This window comes from Condylura cristata, unplaced genomic scaffold (assembly GCF_000260355.1).
Source record: "Condylura cristata isolate star-nosed mole 26May11 unplaced genomic scaffold, ConCri1.0 scaffold00002, whole genome shotgun sequence".
Lineage (NCBI taxonomy): Eukaryota > Metazoa > Chordata > Mammalia > Eulipotyphla > Talpidae > Condylura > Condylura cristata.
The window spans coordinates 69,139,124-69,160,587 of record NW_004567103.1 but is presented as its reverse complement, the minus strand read 5'-3'; the positions used below and the strand labels follow the sequence as shown (position 1 = coordinate 69,160,587).

The following is a 21,464-nucleotide window of genomic DNA, read 5'->3' as shown; positions in this document are numbered from 1 at the left end:
CACACACAATGCATTTTTAGAAAAATTTACATGAAGCTTAATAACTCATCTCTTACTTGCTTTCTTGTTCTATATCTTGACTCTGAGACTGTAGGCAGAAAGGTTATATTTCTATTATATTTAATAAATCATTTGAAAACATTATACATAAATTAAGTGTAAAAAGCTACTTACCTGCATGGAAATCTATTCCCACAGCAAATGAAGTTCCTGATATAGGCATTAAAGCATCCATTTTGTCACTTGGTTCCAGAGGTATTCCCCTGATTCCTTCGTGAACAGAATACATAAGAAATGACTCTATACCTAAATTGGGGATGGAGGGGAAAAAACAAAATACTTTAAAAAAATTGACATTGTTCTATTAGCATTATTTATAATGCTTATAATTTCATTTTTACACTATTTCTCAGTCCGTTATATTAATCATACATAACACTTCTGAAAATTTTAAGGTGGGCACATCTGTGGTTCTCAAACTTTATACACAACAGAATATAATCCTTTACATCAGAATCATATACAGTGTTTTAAATGAAGGTTATTTCAATTCAATTAAGTAAGTAATTATTACAAATTATTGGGCCCCGAAGGGCATAGAAATTTAATTTCTTACAAGTTCCCAGATAGTGGTGATGCTACACTGCAAAACATATTTTCATAAAAACGTGATAAAAATTACTGAAAACTTGCCTGGCCTCATAACCAAAAATCATCTGATCTTCTCTAAAACACTAGTGTCTTTGTTTCATGTGATTACAAATTCCTTTGGGACTAATATCCATAGTCTATCAAACAAGACATGGAAATGTAGATTTCATAGGTTCCAATTCTTTTGAAGTGATTTTCTTTCTCACATGAGCAAATTGAGACCTCATGTTTTCTTAAATAATCAAAAGTAAATATTACAATAATATAAATTGCCTTCCATTAACCATAGGCAATTATCCATTGATTTTGTTTTAAGATTTATTTATGTATGCATACAGAACTGGGGTACAGGCCAGAGGCATAGGGGAGGTGAGAGGATTCACCAGAGACAGAGTGGGGAAGCAGAACAGGCAGAGTGAAGAAGTACACTGCTGAGGGGAGCAGCGGGCAGGTCAGGAGAGGTCTGCTGCACCATGTGGATCACCTCCTGGGCAGGCAGGTATGGGACTCATGCTGAAGTGGCTTTTGCTTCTTAATACTGTGCTTTAACTCACTGTACCACCAGGGAGGGGCCAATATCCATTGATTTTTCTTTCAATATTTGCCCATTCAAATTGAAGTTATCTTAGTAGATCTTGTTAAAGGTTTGATAATAAACTGCTATTCCTGAAAATAACTAAAATTGTAGTAAGTTCTACAAAGAAATGCAGTACTTTAAATATTTCAGATATATAGAAATTCTGTATATGAGAGATAACCCATGTACTATTGTTCTAATTACAAGATAATATTATTTCTTTTTCTAATCTTAACTGATGGTCTAACTTTCATCAAGTAAGTAAATATATCAAAACCAAGACTTTTTAAGATTTTATACCTTGACATGACATTCGATTCTTTTGGAGATAATATCCCACAGTACACATGCAAGTTCTTGTACTTTCAGATGTTGGCAAACAAAGCTGAGAGCATCCACCATTATTTAGTTGGCAGGAATTGCTACCTAAATAGTAGGAAAACGTACAAAAGAAACATAAAATTCACTAAAAATAAGAGTATTGCCCAATATCAATAGCAACTGAATCAATGTACACAATTTTATTAATTTCTATAATTTCTATAGGTTGGTGTCACAGTTTAGTTTCCTGAGTAATTTGAAGTGGCAAATTATGTCTGAATTTTGTCTCTCCAACAGAGTAAATGAACTGAGTACAGAGAATAATTATTTTAAAAAATACTATGGTCAACTTCAATATTTAGTTTTGAATTTAAAATTGCTAAGAAACTAGTTCTGAATTGCTTCTAATTCAAAAAGGAAATGATAATTATGTCATATATTAGAGGTATAAACTAAGATAAACTGGTAATTAAATTGCAAAATAGCAATATATCAATTAATCATATTATATATCTTAATCTTGCTATATGTCAATTATATGTTCATAAAATAAACAAATAAGTAAATGAAACTGCATGGTGAAATCTCATAATTATTGAAAAGCTAAAAAAATTAGTTCATCATAAATAGGTCATAAGCCTCTAACATTTTCAGATAACAGAAATAATGTAATTTTTAACTGTAAATTTCAGATTAACTCTACAGTTACCTTCTTTTCAAGAATAATTTTGTGAACATATATTAAATAAATTGCTATTATATAACTAGCTCAATTTAAAGATTATGAATTGTATTAATGGTTATTATTATGCAGTACATAAATTGTTTTATATTACTAGATCAATTCAAAATCATCATTATCAAGAAAGGAGGTACATGTGTTTAATAAGGAAAGATATAGATATTTAAAGTAAGATATAAATTTTTTTCCATTTCTAGCACCATAATTCTGCCAAAATCTGTTTTATAACACAGTCATAAGAGTCATCTAACTAATTGTTATACCAATTATTCCTGTGTAGTAGCAATGACAAATATTAGTCAGGTAATCACAGGTAGGCATTCTATAAAGACACAGAATTGAATTTACTATACCCAATATGCTAATTAAAGGCACTAGCATGAAGTTAAGTAATTTATAACCTCACCCAGCAAGTTCATTAAATATCTAATTTTTACACCATTTTTATTATTCTAGGATGTGAAATGCCATTACTGGATGCTCAGGCACTAATATGAAGTGCAAAAATCCAATGAGAATTACAAAGCATGATGGAAGCTATTTAAAATAGTCCTCTATGGAAAATTCAAAATACCAGTGTAACTCATTAGTTCTCATCTCCTGAATTCAAGATAGTCTGATGGGATTTAACTGTTCAGTTGAAACTGCTTTGAGTTCTGTCAAAGCTGAAGTGTGAAATATCCTTTCTCAACATGGGAGAATTCTTATCAGGATATCTACCACCTTCTGTTTATTTCCTATAGCAGCCTGTTCAGTCAATGCAGAAGCTCATCTTATGTATAGCCACAAACCTAGGATTTGAGGTGTCCTAGATTTTTTAAATAGCCCCCTCTATCTTCTATATAAACTAATGGAGATTAATTTATTCCCCTTTCATCAGTTACAATAGTAAAAATAATTATAAATAATTATGAAACTTTTATAAGTAAATAATGAAACTTCTATAGATTTGGAATAAATCTATACATTATCAATGTACATATTTCATTTTATATAAATCACTGAATGTATATTAACACCATAGCAATATAAAGAAGTACTCATTTGGAGGCAGATTTAGTTTAATTGTCATTGAAGACTTAAACACAGGGAATTGTTTTGACAATTTATGCTTACTTAACTCTTAAAGTTTGAAAAAATACAAATGTAATGTAGAGAAAACAAAGGAATTGAAGTCAAGAGAAACAGATTATGGAAGAGTGTAAGTTTATAAAAATAAGAGAAATAAGGGTTATATAAATTTGAAAGTATCAAGAACATTTAAAACAGAAGCATCTGAAACTATACATTTTAAATGCAAATACTGTACAGTAATGCATATTACATTACCTTTATTTTTTGATAAATAATGAAATTAAACTACATTTTCAATTAAACTAGGTTTATGTTTTATAGCAACAATATACATTACATACATTATTAGTTTAGTATAGGAGACACTGATAGTGAAGCAGAGAAAAATTTTCAAGTCATTATTTACAATAGTATCTACACCTATTAAATATATATTGATATAGGAAAATTGGCTAGTTTTAAAAGTAATAATTTAGGTTAGTGATCATCTAGTAAGTTAGAATTACTAGCTTGACTTACTCTTCTATAATGATACTGATGTTCAAATCTTGTATCTAAAATCTGTAGTGGAGTTAGAAAGTCTACTTGACTAAGGAGAAGTCTCTGCTCTCCAATGATCTATGTCAAATTGATAAATGAAGTAGCTAACTGTACTTTGAAATTCAGAGAGGTAGTAATGTTAACACCTTAAATAGTCTTAAATCGCTCATATTTCGTACTAATGAAGCTTTTAAGCTACCTGCTGTTATTCTGTTAATGGGACTGCCTTTACTACGGATGCTTTTATCACCATATCATTCTTATAAAAACAGTATATTCACTTCATTTTAACCTTAGCTATATTACATGACCTGTTTCTAAGTGCTAGAGGTTCTTGAGAGTTCAGTAATATTTTCAGTGTGAAGAATACACCACTGTACCTCTAATATCAAATCCTTAAAAGATGAGGGAAATCCTATTAACATGAACAAACAGAATCAAAGATGACATAATTTTTTTTCTTTTAGAAACTTTATTAGAAGTATATCTACAAAAATTAATGTATTAATTTCAATAAAATATCATTAGTTCCTATTTTCAAAAAGTATATATATATATATATATATATATATATATATATATATATACATACTATGTATGTGCATGTATATAATGACTTATTTGGAAATCTGCATATATATATTGTTACGAGTTTTCAAGTATAATCTCATTAAATATAGAGTATAAATTAATTTTTAACAGTACTGTAAGTTTTTAAATTTTAATTTATTAGTTGAGTTAAAGTTCATGAGAGTTCTGTGATATTTTACTTATTTTCCCAATTATACAACAAAATATTTTATTAGTGATTTGCAAGCAAAAATAGTCCTGTTCATTCTTACAATAAACAATGATCAAAAAATTTTAAACTTCAGAATACACATTTCCACATGACAATTTCGGTGGTCATAGCTTTTAAGAATGAAAATACCTCAATAAGCACTTATTTTTTCTTAAAAATATTATTTTATAATTTTATTTCTGCTGCCCTTGGCAAGAAATTATTCCAGAATAGAAATCAGTCGTTGTTCTATAAAGAAAGCAACTATGGATCTGACCTTTACTTTGCCCTCTGATGGCCAAGATTGACTCTCTAGTAAATTTTGCCTGCTTAATGATTATCAGCTCTTTTCAGAATTAGTGATCCTCTTGGTTCACTATTCTTGTCCCTAATTCCTCTCTGATTTGGCCTATAGACTCAAAATTGTTACGATGAAAATCCCTTTAAATCTTGAATTTTTTCCTAATTAAAAAAAAAGTGTAAGAAATTAAAATCTTTCATGAGATAGCCTAAAGTAAAAAAGTATAACAGAAAAATATATTTTTCTAGGAAGGGATTTCTGTTAATGCCGTGGATCATGAAGCAAACACTGAGAAAGGACTAGCAGGTGTGGGGCTGTACTGGCTGACATCTCGAATCTAATTGCCATTTGGGCAATGTGACAAGTCCACCTATGTAAACCATCTGTTAGTTCTCTCACTCCATTTCACTGCACACCATTTGGACAAGAAAAAACAGAAAGCAAAATGTTTAGATCCAAACAATGTAGTGCTTTGGATATAAAATTCATTTAGTTCTTGGGCTATATAATGCATATATTTTACAAAGATATCATTCTTACAGTTTTTAATAAAGAGGTGGTTAAGTCTCCTCTTTGAAGACTTGACGAATCAAGATTCCTTGGGAAGCTTTAGTAATGTTTTGAAAGCTCATTTTACACCTACGATAGGAATATCTTTTGCAGTATTAATGACATTTTTTTTTCTTTTACTTATTTAGAAGCAAAAACAAGAAACTCAAATTGTTAGACTGAGGAAATAATATATATATATATATATATATATATATAATCCCAAAGGTGGTATGAATTCATTAATGAGACTTACCTTGCTGTGCCTCTTTATCATATATTTTCATATGAACAACCCCAGAAGTCTTATTTCTTAGGACTGTGGGGTTTCTTCCATCTCTTTTGCTGCAGGTTCCCAGCTGAGCTAAGCTTTGATCTGCCCACCACAATTTCTTATCTATAAAAGTGAAAGGATTTTCTTTATGAAAAAGATAATCATCTTATTAAATAAAAATAAGTAGATCTGAAATATAATACTTTCTGAATTCTTTTTTCTTAATTTCCAAAAATGTTTTTAAGGGAGATAGTTAAATAACATTTACCTTTAAAAATGAAAAGTATTGTTACATTTATTATTTACATTTTCATACTCCGTTCCCTGTTAGGGAATTTTACTGAAATTTTGTTCTTCCTTAAAAACAATATAAAAAGGCACATTTCATATTATGGGGTGTAAACTTTACAATTTATGCACTTAAGCATTATGATAGCATTATATTATATTTGTGAATAACTGACAAAAATCCAACAATCTAAACCACAGATACAAAAAATATACTATTCTTTAACATTTTGCTTTAGAGTGTAAACTTTTAATTTCTAATATACTCCTCTTTTTGACCATTACAGTGATAATAATCATTTTTTCACAGTTAATAATCTCTTTTTCAAATTTTTGTTCATGAATACTGTTTCCTCACATTGTGCATTTGGCTGTAAATATTCCATAGTGTGCTTCAGATAAAAACAGTCATGATAATGAATCTAGTATTCTAGTGAGTAGTGTATGTTTATTATATTATTATTTCAAATTGGTATAGCAAAACCTAAGGCAAATATGATCATTGCTATTTTCTAAATGAAGAATCTGAGTACTCATCTTTAGAGTAATAGAGATTAATTACCTTAATCAAATTTACATAACTAGTATTCCTGTCTCTAAAACTTGTGTTTTTTCTAAGACCCATAATGAATACATTTTTAAAAATCAAGGTATTGCAATTATTTTATAAAAAAGTATATATTTTTACAGGTTTTGAACTATTTGGAGTAGTCAACAAAAACAGAATTAATGACAATTGAAACTTCATCAACTTTTGCATAGAATTGTGGTTAACTTTATTTTTGAAAAAAAAAATCATAACTGTGACTTTAAGGTGCGATTTTTCTCATTCAGATTTGAGGATATTTTGAGAGAATAAAGGCCTACTTCAGACATTGAAAGGACAATATTACATCAAAAATAATCATCACACCCTGAATCTGATTTTGTGTAATGCACAATTATAAACATCAGAGACAAAGTGATCCATTCGATCTGCACCACTATTATATGAGGTAAGTACTATATTATTGCAAATAAATGATCCACTCCTGAACAATATCTTCACTACTAGCAATCCTCTCAGAATTTTATTATTAAATTATTTTCCACTTAAAAAGCGTGACACTGAGTGAAGAGAGATTAGTTCCCTCCACCCCTGGGATACAGAATGATAGTGGCCCTACTTTATGAAGTAAGTTTGCACTGATTTCCATACTCCCTACTAGTTATCTAATTTCTATAGTGTCCCCTTCCACAGCAGGCTGCAATTTAGTCTTCACTCTTGACAAATTGATATGGAAACCTAAATTATGATGATGAAGTTGATTAGCCCACTGATGTATGTTTTTATTAACAATAGTGAGAGGTGTTATTTTAAAAGAATAAATGCATGAATCACATTATGTATTAGTGAACTGAATATTTTCACTTCTATTTCTTTCATCAAATCACTATGATGAAAACACAGGACATACACACAACAATATATAATAAACAAGAAAATGAGGGATACTTAAAAACTTCTAAAAGATGGTACATGTTTGGAAATAGGAAAAATACTAGAATAAACATAAATTTGCAACAGAGTATGTGATTTCATTTTAATTTTGAAGGTATATTTTATTAGTAATATTAATATGAAAATAGTTAATATTTAAACCCACATAAAAGATCATAGTGGCCCTCCATGGTGGTGCAGTGGGCTAAAACACTGCACTGAGAAGCTAAAGACCATTTCCATATGAGTTCAATCCCTGCCTGCCCAGAAGGTGACCACATGGCACGGCAGACCTCTCCTGACCCGCCCGCTGCTCCCCTCAGCAGTGTACTTCCTCAATCTGCCTGTTCTGCTCCCCACTCTGTCCCTGGTAAATCCTCTCATCACCCCTGCACGACTGACTTGTACCCTAGTTCTGTATGTATAAATAAATAAATCTTTAAAAAAAAAAAAGTCATAGTAAAGATGGATGACTATCATATATAAAAGCTACCACATGCAGATTTTATGGTAATAGATTTAAAATCGAGAATAAATACCTTCAGCATTGTAAGTGGAATATTTCCTATACAGCCAAAGAAAATACAAAAAGAGTAAAAGACATCCTTCAGAATGGGATGTCTCAAGAAAGGAACCTACAGCCTCTTTTCTACCTAGTGCCTGGCTCTGTGTGCCAAGGTCTCTCTATGCACCTATGTGTGTAAATGATTCAGATAAGTAGCCACTCCCGCATGACTGCCTTGAGACAATGACCCACATCACAAGGTGGTCGGAGACACCAAGGTGACCTATAACTGATTGCCAGGGTCCGAGAGTAGTTTGGGAGTAGTTTGAAATTATACAATGGACCTGCATGGGAAATGCTCCCTAGACATGCAGTGATATGACCTCACCTCATCCCCACAAGCTTGATTAGCCCTTCACCCCTTGAAGTCCTGCACCCCATAAAATAAATATCTTTCTTTCCCCAGACCCTGCTTCTACTGCCATTGTGACATAAGCAATCATGTTTATTCAGAATTACAAAATAAATATTAAGACAACTCCTCACACAGGAACAGATTCTTGCCTTGCAAACCTGGTCCAGGACTCATCCCTCAAATGTGCCCCTGCAGGGTATGTGGGCACATCCTTGACCATTAGACAACCTTATTACACTGCTGGTGAAAAATGTGAACTGGTGAAATCATGATGGAAAGAAACCTGGATTTACCTTAAAAATCTAAAAATGGAAATACTGTACAACCCTGCACTTGTCCAAACACTATGAAATTATTGACAAAGAAAACCTTATATTTCACAAATTACATAGTAGCACCATTTACATTACTTTTAACACAGACACAGCTGAAATGTTTATCAGTGTATAATTGGATCAAGAAGATGTGGTATATCCACACCATGGAGTATGCTATAGCCATAAGAAAAGATAAACTATAGTCATTTTCATCAAAATGGAAGGAACCTGAGAGAATTAAATGTAGCACTGTAAGTCAGAATGGTAAAATCAAATACTGATCATTTATGTAGCAGAAAATTTAATAACATAGAACACTTTCAAAACCTTTCATGTGACTAGATAGACAGATAGCTAGACAGGCAGGAAGGCAGATAGGATATGTGAACGCAGCTAATGGGGAGGATGTGTATGTATGGAGGTAGGAGGTAAGTGGGATGTAGCTATGTATTTTCCTCTCATTTTTGCTGTGAACCTAAAACTTCTAACAAAATTAATTCTTATAAAAAAGCAAAAAAAAAAAAAAGGAAGAATCGCCAGCTGTAACACTATGGATGAAATTTTAGGACATTATGTTTAAAGGAACCAGTCACAGAAGAACACACACTGCATGATTTCATATATACAAGTTATCTAAATAGCAAAAAAAACATAGAAAGAAAGTAGACTGGAGGTTATTAGGAACCAGATGGGAAAAGGAGTGGTAAATAGGGAGTTAGAGTTGAACAGGTAAAATGCCCTAATTTTACATTAAAGAATAAATTTTAGAGAGTTGCTGAATAGCATTTTGCCTATTTTTTTTTAAAAAAAGATTTATTTATTTATTTGTACAGAACTGGGATATAGGCCAAAAATGCAGAGGGTGAGAGGATTCACCAGAGACAGAGTGGGGAGCAGAACAGGCAGATCGATGAAGTACGCTGCTGAGGGGAGCAGCTGGCAGGTCAGAAGAGGTCTGCGGCGCCATGTGGAGCTCCTCCAGGGCAGACGGGGATCGAACTCATGCGGAAGTGGTTTAAGCTTCTTATGCAGTGTTTTAACCCGCTGCACCAACAGGGAGGGCCCGCATTTTGCATATTTTTTAATATTAATAGCATCTTTTACACTTATAATTTCTTAAGAGGGTGCATTCCACAAAAATAGGAAAAATAATTGAAGACTACCATTAGTGCTGTTTATAAAATGGGTACAATTTTGTACCCATTTTGTTTGTTCTGCATCTTTGTACAGCTTTACTGTGTACTTTTAACTGCAAATATATACCCTATTTTCAGTAAAATGATTTAGCCTAGTTTATACCCATATATACCCTTCCTTCAACTGATTCTGTAGTCTCCACAAACAGAATCACAGTTTTATATTCAATTGTTGCATTTTCTTTTAATTTTACTTGTACTACTTTTCACTCCTTAGCCAGAGATGAAAGTTCTTGTAGACAAAGATCCTATCTTATACTTCTTTGTAATCTTTAGTGTTTTGCATTCATTTGAATGGAATATGATATAGAAAATCCTTACATACCTGTGAAATGAGTGGGGAAGTAAATAAGACTAAAAATACCCAACCATGATAGTTCACAACTTCGGAAACATTTAAATAAAGTTTTCCTTACTAATTTATCTATCTATCTGTCTGTCTATCTATCTATCTATCTATCTATCTATCTATCTATCTATCTATCTATCTATCTATCTGGGCTCCCTGCCCTTGCAATAGATTCAGTACTATGAATCTATTGGCAGCCATGACAGCATGAGTTAGGTCCCCAGCCAGGGAGGTGACACACATGGCTCAGCAGACCTCTGCTCCCCTCAGTAGTGAATTTCAGTAGATCTGCCTGTTATGCTCCCCACTTCGTCTCTGGTGAATATTCTCACCTTTCCCTACTCCCACACCTCTGGCCTGTAAACCAATTTTTCAATGTAATAATAAAATTTAGAAAAAAAACATTTCAAAATATCTTCCTTACATCAACAAAAGCTTAATACTTGACTGCATAATCATTATTTTAAATCACAGTTGTGCCTTGATTATTTTCTCACAATTATTGATTTTCAAACTGCTGGATTAAATTGTTTGTAATTATGGATGACTCTACCATTATGGGTTAAGTTGTGTCTCCCCAAATTCATGTTTTGAAATCCTAAAACCTAGAGCCTCAAACTATGAACATATCTGGAGATTGAGCCTATTTTTAACTCCCCTGTTTATTTCTGCTTTATAACTGGGAAGTAAGCAGTAATAAACTGAACACCAACACCATTAAACTGACGACCAAGACAGCTTCTGTTGTTTAATTCAATTATTGTGTGGCTAACGTTTGTGATGCAGAGGTACAGGTTCTCCCTTTTCAGGTGTTGTTACCCAACACACACACACAGTCCATTGTGCTCCCTTCATACTTCCTTCTCTCTTCTCCCCAAGCCCCTGGTAACCTCTAGGGTATATTTTTGGTTTTGCTTTGTTGGACACTTTGTTATTATTATTATTATTTCTTAAATGACCCCATCCAGTACTTGTCATTCTTCTTCTGACTAATTTTTCTCAGCATAATCCATCACGGTTCCATCCATATAGTTGCAAATAGAAGGACTTTAACCTCTTTATTAATAGCCACATAGTGTTCAATTTTGCATATATGCCACATATTACTGATCCATTTATCTCCTTGGAGCACTTAGTTTGTTGCCATGTGTGGCTATATAAGTTCAACACAAACACAATTATAATTTCAATGCATTCTTCAAAGAAATAGACTAAACATTACTAAAATTTACTTTGGATGACAGAAGCTGAATAACCAAAGAAGAAATTAACTACATTTACCTCATTTAATCATCATGAATGAGATGTGAATTGTTAAAATGCCATTTTTTAAAAAATGAGCAGAAAAGTTATGTCACCTTATTAAGGTCGCATAGCAGAAATGTGCTAACTCTCAGTCAAGGAATAGGATATATCTGAAGAAAGACTAAATCATAGCCAGGAACAAAATGAAATAAACAGGGAAAATTCTCAGAGCAAGAAAAAAAAGTAGAGAAATAAAAAACAAACAAAAGCAAAATGAAAACAAACTAATATCCTCAAAGTTAAAGTATATTACATTCTTGGAGCAGGACCAGACAGTTATAAAAAAATAAATAAATTAGAGAAACCAAAACTGAATTCATAGACAATAAAGCTAATATAGCTGAAATAATTTTTCTTAGGAGAAAGTTTAAGTTGGAAATCCTCCAGGAAATAAAAAAAAAAAAAGGAAAAAGGGGAAGATAATGAATTTTTCCTATCTAAATTATATTAATTAGGGGATAATTGAGAAATAATGGGAACAATCATTACAAAGCAACACTTTGTAGAACCAAAGGGAACGAAGATTTCTAAGAGCAAAATTAAGAATCAAAATCTATAATAGCACAATAGCATTGGACTTTTCAATTACAAAATTAAAACTGAGAAGACAATCAAGCCTTAGAAGATCCAATACAAAATTATTTACAATCTCAATTTCCATTCTTAACTGTTAAGGACTGATTATTTGCATCTTCCCAAAATGCACATGCTTTAATCCTCAGTGGGATGGATTAGGGAGTATAGTCTTTGGAATGTAATTAAGTGATGAAGGAAGATTACTCATAATGAGATTTGTGCCTAATAAAGAGTGAGTTAACCCACTGTTTTCTGCTCTCCACTAGAAAAGTGAATCTGTCATTCACAAACTAGGAGTTGGGCCCTCATTATTTATTGGCCCTGCTGACATTTTGATGCTAGACCTTCCAGGCTCTGGAACTGTGAAAAATAAATATTTATTGGTTATGTAACTTGTTACAGCAGTCAGATGGACTAAGTCACCAACCAATAAAATATTAGAGTAGAATAAAGGCCTTTTCAGAGATTGTACTGATAAATTTATATTATCAGCACCCTTTCTCAGCAAACCATTAGAAGCTGTACTTCATTGAAAGATGAGAATAAACTGTGAAACATAACTTTTGTTTCTAAAATATAGGATTTAGGAAAAAAAAAGATTTAATGGTGATTAGACATCCAAGAATGGCAGCTACAAATCTAGAGAGAAATTGTCAATACTGAAGCAGGGTGTCAGAGAATTTCAGTACAAATGTATGTTGCAGAGAGAACGTTGTATTTCCAGCTCTCATAGGAGTAAGTCAAAAATGATAACTTCAAATTGAAAAAAAAAAATCTATAACTATTGAATAAATACCAAAAAATATAGCCAAACGAGTTGATTTTGTCTACTGGCAATTTGTAGAGGAGGAGTAATGGAAACAGTTTTACCTGTGAATCTATTAACTGCCAGTCACCCTAATAGCTCCAATCTCTCTATATTTTGATTAACTAACCTCTTAATCTTTACTCATCTATCCAAGTACATGTATGTATTTCTTCTTGGATATAACAGTTACCATTAACTTGACATTAACAAAATATAATCCATTATTTCCACCTAAGCTTCTTTCCCAACTGACTTCTTTTGTGAATTAAATTCTTGTGTCAGCTTTGAATCCATATTTTCAAATCCTAACTAGTGTATTAGATTTTAAGGACAGATTCCTTCTGAATGGAATTAGTATCCTTATAAAAATACCCCCAGAGAATTCTCTCACCCCATTACCATGAAAAGGAGAGAAGACACCTGTCTGTGAGTTAGGAAGCTAGTTCTCACCAGTGCCTTCATCTTGGACTTCCCAGTCTCTAGAAATTTGAGAAATAAAAGCTTGCTGTCAAAGTTAACAGTCTATGATGTTTTGTTATAGCAGCCAGAATTGACTAAAAATACTTCCATATTTTCATGGTTATTGTTTTCCATCACTATCTGCATGACTTCTCAAATACCTGTTTAATATAAGCAAACTTACTTACTTCTTCACTTTTTTTTTTTAATTTCAGAAACCTTTTATTTCCTCTTCCCATGGAAAATGCTCAATTCAGGATCATATCACTTACTGTCCTGACAATCATTGCTAAGGAAACACTAGAGTCATCTTTCCAAAATGCAAATCAGAGTATGTCATTCTGCCTTTTAAAACTTCAATGATTTTCCCCTGCCAAGTCCTTTAGTATAGTATAAAGGTCATTCATAATTTGGTACCTGCTTAATTTTTACCACCAGATCTGTTACAAGTGCTCTATGTTCCAGAAATATTGAATTGCAGTCAAATTTCAATTTTTCCAGGAATAGCATGACAAAAAAATGGACAAAAATAACCAAAAGGCAGTTTATTTGTAGAGCAAAATAATTAAATTTTTGTGAAAAGAGAAATAGCTACAAATCAGATGGAGTCTATTATTTATAATTATATAGAAATCATTACATTTTACTTTAGAATTTTATATTGCAAATCAGGAACGCCCCTACACCTGGACAATCAGAAGTGGGTATGTTTGCTTATAGCAGTCTGTTAGCCTATTAGCAGCTTTTCCATACAGGAGCATCTCTGCAAAATGTTTGAAACCCTATGCAAAAAACATTATCCTATGGCAATGATTGAATTAGGTTCTTTGCCCTGCTTTCTACAAGATTTTTTTTTTCCTTAAGCAGAGAATTTGGAGGTCAGTGAAGGTTGGATGGAGAGCATTACAGAACAAAGCCCAAATTTTTGCTTTGAAGCCTTTGTGACCTTGAATTGACAGATATGGCCCTAAACTCTTTCCACTCATTGTTATATTGAGAGGCTTGCCTCATTGAGAGCTGAGGGGGCAGTCTAGGGTTATAGGGAGAAAAACTTGAGAATGGCAGGTAATTTAATTTCTAAGTTGATGGCTTGACTGTGTTGCCTGTGAACTACTATCTCTGCAATGATGAAAGAGAGAATGACAGTGAGAGTTGAGAACTAACTGACAAAAATAAGGCAGCTCCAAATAAGTGCTTTCTGGGTGTTTAAAAAATAATACAGAGCTTATTCAATGAAAACTGGTATTACCTTACATTAGAAAAAGGATGAAGGGAAAGAGAAGGAGGTGGGAGGGAGAGAAGGGATGAAGAATTATAGTAATCAGTTTAGATAACTGCAGACTACTTAAAATTTTTAACTAAATACACTTTTATTAAATATTCATCTTATGTAACAGTTGTATTTGAATCTGAACTATGTTTTGTGTCCTCCTTTGATTTCCCATTATTCTTGTTAAAGGTTCATATGCAGTTGCTAGTATTTATAATTTTCCAAAATGATTTCCCACTATCCCTCTGCCTTTTTATATTTATCTTCAATTTATTTTCCCCTCCTAAATCTTCACCTCTGTTGCTATACCCACTTGAAGTCCCTTTATTTGAAAATGGATCCATATACATATTTCAGACTCAGATCAAATGATACCCCAATGTAGAAACTTTGGTTGACCCCAAGAATTAGAGAGGTGCACTGTGATCTTCTGTGGTCAATAATAACATCATGATACTATAGACCTTTAATTTATACGTATGTTTCTCTGTTTACAATATGAGGCTCTTCAGAGAGGTCATACATCTTATTAAATCTTATCCTTTATATGCATGCTATTGTCAGGAAGATGGATGGCCTCCATGGCTTACTGAGAATCACTATGGTGGACAAGATGTTATGGTTTGGAACTGCACACACATTTTGATAGTAAGAGTTACAACTCTATGAAATGGGGAAGGACATAGAAAAGGCACCATTTTTTCTGCCTCCTCTTACATGCAATCACCTTGGATTACAAATTCCAACATGCTTTGTACTAGACTTCCCAAGCAGGGGAGCTACTGGTAAGTAGGGGCAAAGCTGAGTGGTCAGGTGAATCTACACAGCAAGGACAGCAGGTGGGTCTGTACACTTGCTCCTGCAGCCCCACTTTACTGATATTGTCTGCTGACCGGGTAGATGGTATCTGACAATCTGTTGGAAATAATACCCTTTTCTCTGTCTTTCTCTCCTCATATAACTCCCCTTCAAGCAAATATTTTTGTTTAAATTTCTCCCTTCATGCCGACTTTGGGTATTATTGTGCAGGTTAGAACAAATAACTAAGGCATTCCTGTTTCTCCTGGGAGTACCCTGTAACAATACTTCATATGACATTTATTCTCTGGGTGACCTTGAACAATTGACTCTCCCACTTCTATTCTCTTTATTTGTATATGTGGAAAATTCCGCACCACATTCATATAAGAGCCAAGTGATCTGAATAGTAAGAACAATCACTGATAGCAATACTGAATAAAGAAATGATTCAAAAGATCTGAAACTTATAATTATATTGATTCTCCTACATAAGCAATTCAGAAAAATATTTTTATCCACTGGCAATAGCAATATGTACAGAATGTTTTCTCAGAATGATGAATAATATTTCATTATTTTGCTATGATTTTACACTGTTTCTCTTGTGGATAGTGAAGGATAGCAGCGAGTGCCAATCTAAATTATGCCTCTTTAAAAAAAAAAAAAATGCCTGTTTGGCTTAAGGATCATTTTGGACTAAATAAACCAAGAAAAAACTGACATAGGAGAAAATCAGAAAACGAGAAGTTATCTTTTTACGGAAGATTTGCTTTAGAAAGGGTACTTTTAAAAGGAAGAGAACGGCTACCATTGATAACTTTTCACCTGAAAGACTTATTTACATGACAGGGCAAACTTTGTCTAGCAAATATTTTTCCCTCCTGTAAATTCACTACCCCCCTTGAAGCTCTAGGACACTAATGCCATTCTTTATTTCAGGATGGTATATAGTCTCAATTTTCTGTCTTTTGAATTTCATATCCTTTGTTTTAAAGATTTATTTATGCATACAGAACTGAGGTACAAAACAGTGGTGCAGGGGCAGTGAGAGAATTCACCAGAGAGTGGGGAGCAAAGCAGGCAGATCAACAAAGTACACTGTTGAGGGGAGCAGAGAGCATGTCAGGAGAGGTCTGCTGTGTCTTATAGATCACCTCTAGGATTGGGTATTGAACTCGCACTGAAGTGGTTACAGCTACCTTGCAGTACTGCATCCTAACCCAATGTACCACCAGGGTGGGCTTGAAGTTCATTTCGTATGGAACTACTATATGTACATTACTAACAATGTTGGCCTTTCTTCTCTTGTTAATCTGTCTTTCATTACAGGGCGGGTAATAGTGAAGAATACAGACAGATAAAAGGAAAATTATTTTTCCTTACCTACACTGTTTACATTAATTTGCATGGAGGCTGGTTAAGATTAGTAGTACGATTCTTAATAGTGGAAACTAACAATGCTGATTGCCTGTGGCATGCAGAAGATGGTCATCCAGACCAAGCCCTACATAAAATAACCTATTAAGATTTTTGCCCTACAGATAGCCTGGTCTTTACACAATATCAAGTTATTCTTTTAAAACATAAACTAGACTATAAAATTACTATTCAAATTCAACTGAAGAATAAGAATAAAGTCCTTAGTCTTTCTGGAATAAAATTTCCTCTACTCTCCCCACACCAACTAGAATATGCCAAGCATACTCTGACCTTCTGGCTTTTTTGTTATTGTTTTCTTAGGAAGGGGCTGTACCCCTACCTGTTTTGAAATTTTATTTTATATCATTTATTTTATATTCTTCAAGAACTTTATTTTTTTATTTATATGTTCATTTACATTATTGTTCATTTTAAAACAATGTTTACTTCCCACACCCCCCATTTCACCCCCTGTTATCACCATAGTGCCTCCCCCCACACTATTGTGAAAGGCCTTTCTTGGAAATCTATTATTCTAGTCTTTCAAATTTAAGCTCAACTTATACCTTCTGAGCAAAGACTTACTGGAATGTGAAGTTTTACTTCACATAACTTTTTTCCCTATTTGATATTTCCATGTGTGTTCACACCTGTACTGTCTATCCACAATTAAATGTACACTCTTTGAAACATGGGTGTTGTTTTTTTTCACTCTCATCTTTCCACTCTTTGAGAAGACATTATATAGATCCAAAATATTGGAAAATACTCACCATCATAATTGAATTTCCAGAAATTAAGTTAGATTAATACTAGAATATCCCCATTATTTTGCTGATGTTAAGAGTATACTTTAGACAAAACGGATGTGTTTGAATGACAGCGAAAGGGGTAAAGCTTTGAAAATCTGACCCCCTAGAAATATCGTCAGCTGCAGGCAATTGTTTTATGGATTTTTCTTCTTTTGTTTTATTTAATATCCTTAAATAAATGTGACACTGAAGAATAAATTCACCTTACTTTTAATACAAGTAGAAATGAAGTCTTGAGTTTCTAACATTGAGATTTATCAATCTACCTGACTGTTAATAGTAATGACCTTGTCTTGTTCTTTCTATGAAGGCCATGCTAATTAGGCTATTTCTGAGGTTGAGTCCCAGCTGTCTTCTAGGTAGTGAGGTATGCCTGGAAGAGGGAGTAACTGAAGGTGAGCAGTTAAGATGCTCTTCAAAAAATTGCCCAGGGTACCTTTTGGAGATTGCAAGCAATCTGAAGATGAAATGAACATACAAATAAGAATTTTTTTTTTTTTAATATGTCTAAGAACTGTGGTATAGGCCACAGTTCTGCAGGGGCGTCAGAGGATTCACCAAAGACAAAGTCGGAAGCAGAACAGGCAGATCTACTGAGATACACTATTGAGGGGAGCAGTGGGTGAGACAGGAGAGGTCTGCTGAGCTATGTGGGTTAACTACCTGGTAGGGGATTGAACTCATTCTACAAAGGCTGGAGATAATTTGATAGTGCTGAGACTTTAACCTCTGGTCCAGCAGGAAGGCCATACATGGATGATTTTTAAGTCTGGTAAACTTAAAGGTGTTTTGACCACCTTAAATTCTGAGCTGATAAAGACTTGAAGTTATAAAGACTACGAAGAATAAATGGCTATGATGTTATTTTTCAAAATTAGCTAATAATATCTGGCTATACCAACTTTAAATGAATCAAGATCTATGTGCATGTTTTTCCTAACAATTTTTTCAATGATAACTTCTACCAATTTCAAAGTAGAACCAAAGGAATCACAGTGGACTGTGAATCAGAGATAACAATAATCTATACATTTTTATTGCTACAGTCTCCAGAGTTCTGTTGTAGGATATTGAAATTCCAGGTCGATTTGCATTACTAAGGCATTTTGTGGTTGCTAATCTTGGGTACTATAAGAATGTTACGTCGTAAAAATTTATTTTTATGGTAGCCACTCTTCCCATTTGTCAAGATATCATCATGAAACTGTTTCTGGTAACCAAATCTTATATACCAAAATACATAATCAGTAATTCTCAATAGACCTTGACCTACATTGACATTTATTATTTTATTCAGAGCTGGGTTTCAGTTTTTAGAAGGACTCTAACAGATATGAGAGAGTCTTATAAGATATAAGATATATAGAGAAATCTGAGAATCATGACTTTCCAAATGAAAAAAAAAAAAAAAAACTGGTTGTATGACCAATATTTTAAGTGGAGGGTATGGAAAAAATCTATCTTCTGCTTTCACCAACTGAAAGAATGGAAATGAGAGTCAAATATGATTAATGGTAAAGTCTCAAAAATGTGTAAGTCATTTCACTAGGATGTGCTATAATTAAACTTGTACTCTGAGCACTACAAGTAATTAGTTATATGGATAATCATCTCAATACCTATTATTAAAAGAAGAGAAAAGAAATCTTTAAAAGCATAATACTAATAAATGGCTAATTATTTAAATAAAACATCAAGTATAAAGAAGAAAATGTATGTACATATTAAAACACTATAGAAACAATTTACTGATAAGAAAAAATGAGTTTATGATAAATAAAAATAAAATAAATTTATATGGATTCGCTACTGTCATAAATTTAATATTTTTAAAGAAAACTTTAAATCATATTCATAATAAAATATTTTGCTATATATAAGTGTAAGTATTCTGACTACTTTAAAATTACTTATTTTGTTAGCATTGATATATGATTTTAATTAATTTAAATCATCTTTACAGTATGCTTCTTAAATAATGTGTCTTTTAATATAAAATAAAATCCACAAACTAGCATTTTATTCTGGTTTGAAATATTATAAGTTTCCAATGTTTACAAATTGCATCAAAAAGCTGTTTTAGCTTGGAAAATTTACTCTTCTGTCATTATTATTAAAATATGAATGCCACTGGTGTAGTTACTACCCAATTCTTGACAATGCCAAATAATTAATACTGTAAAATTTACTGACTAAAATATATGTGTGTGGTAAGTATAAATACACATCTGTGGAAAAGTTAAAAATGAAAAATATAAAGAAGTGATTTTTGGTATTATCATTTGCCAGGTTGCAATTTTTCCAAATAATTTAATATGATCTATCTATATACTTAAAATAAAGGCATGCAAAAATTCTACCTTATAATGTGTTTCAAAAGGAAAAGTTGCCCATTTATATAATCAGTTACCAAAATAAACTGTCATTGCTTCTCAGTACTTTTGATTGAATGAGGCAGAATGCAAGTGAGACAGACTCTTGAGTCAGAAAATAAGAGAGTTTCTTTGTAAAGTTAGCACTGTCCTACAATACTTTCTAGCTTATTAAAGCACGAGTGTCATGCTTCAAACATGAAGCATACAGTGAACAGAAATAAATACCTCTCATAAATAAGCTCAGAATAAGTGTCTATATATTATTACTTCTATGCAGCTTCATTTTCATACCTGGAAATCTAATAGTTAAGGTCTTTGTACACTAGGAATAAATCATAACACAATATCTCCAGGTAAGAACTGTAACTCTAAATTTGAAAAGTCATACACTTCTTGTCCTATTTGGAATTTAAAAAAAATGTTCAGTGTATTGATACAAAATATTTTCAAGAAGAGTGGTAATGTGATCTGAAGATGCATTTTTTTTGTCATTATACACCAAATACGATTCAACTTTGAAAAGATTTCTCAAAACCAGAATTTCCCCTTAACTTACTAAAATCTAGGTATATGCATTTCCATGTTTATTGCTGCTTTATTTACAATTGGAAAGACATGGAAACAACCCAAATGCCCACAAATAGATGACTGGATTAAAAAGATGTGGTACATATACACAATGGAATATTACTCAGCAACCAAAAAAAAACACACACGTCTTTTGCAGCAACATGGATGATGGAGCTGGAAAAGATCATGCTTAGTGAAATAAGCCAGAAAGAAAAGGAAAAATATCAGATGATTTCACTCATAGCAGGAGTATAATGGACCAGATGAGAAAATAACAAAAGTAATTAACAGCTATATGCCAGAAACATTTTATGGGGGTGAAGTAGGGGATGAGGTTAAAAACATTGGGTGGAGTCCCTGCCTGGTGGCACAGCGGGTTAAAACACAGCACTAAGAAGCTAAAGCCACTGCAGCATGAGTTTGATTCCCGCCTGCCCAGAGGTGATCCACATGGTGCAGCAGACCTCTCCTGACACGCCAGCTGCTCCCCTCAGCAGTGTATTTCATCAATCTGCCTGTTCTGCTCCCTACTCTGTCTCTGGTGAATCCTTTCACCGCCCTGCACCTCTGGCCTGTACTCTAGTTCTATATGCATAAATAACTAAATCTTTTTTTTTTTTTTAAGATTTTATTTGTACATACAGAACTGGGGTACAGGTCAGAGGCTCAGGGGCTGTGAGAGGCTTCACCAGAGACAGAGTGGGGAGCA

At 32.9% G+C, this 21,464-nt stretch overlaps 1 protein-coding gene across 1 annotated transcript in view; it reads right to left on the bottom strand.

Annotated features, from left to right (window-relative positions):
- The window catches only part of LRP1B (low density lipoprotein receptor-related protein 1B), a 1,583,276-nt gene that overhangs the window by 412,578 nt on the left and 1,149,234 nt on the right, over positions 1-21,464 (bottom strand). The window contains exons 18-20 of the mRNA XM_012727834.1: positions 5,793-5,933; positions 1,529-1,654; positions 175-306 (exon numbers count right to left, since the gene is read on the bottom strand). Of these exons, the coding sequence (XP_012583288.1) occupies positions 175-306; positions 1,529-1,654; positions 5,793-5,933 (399 nt within the window). The remainder of the gene's footprint in view (positions 1-174; positions 307-1,528; positions 1,655-5,792; positions 5,934-21,464) is intronic.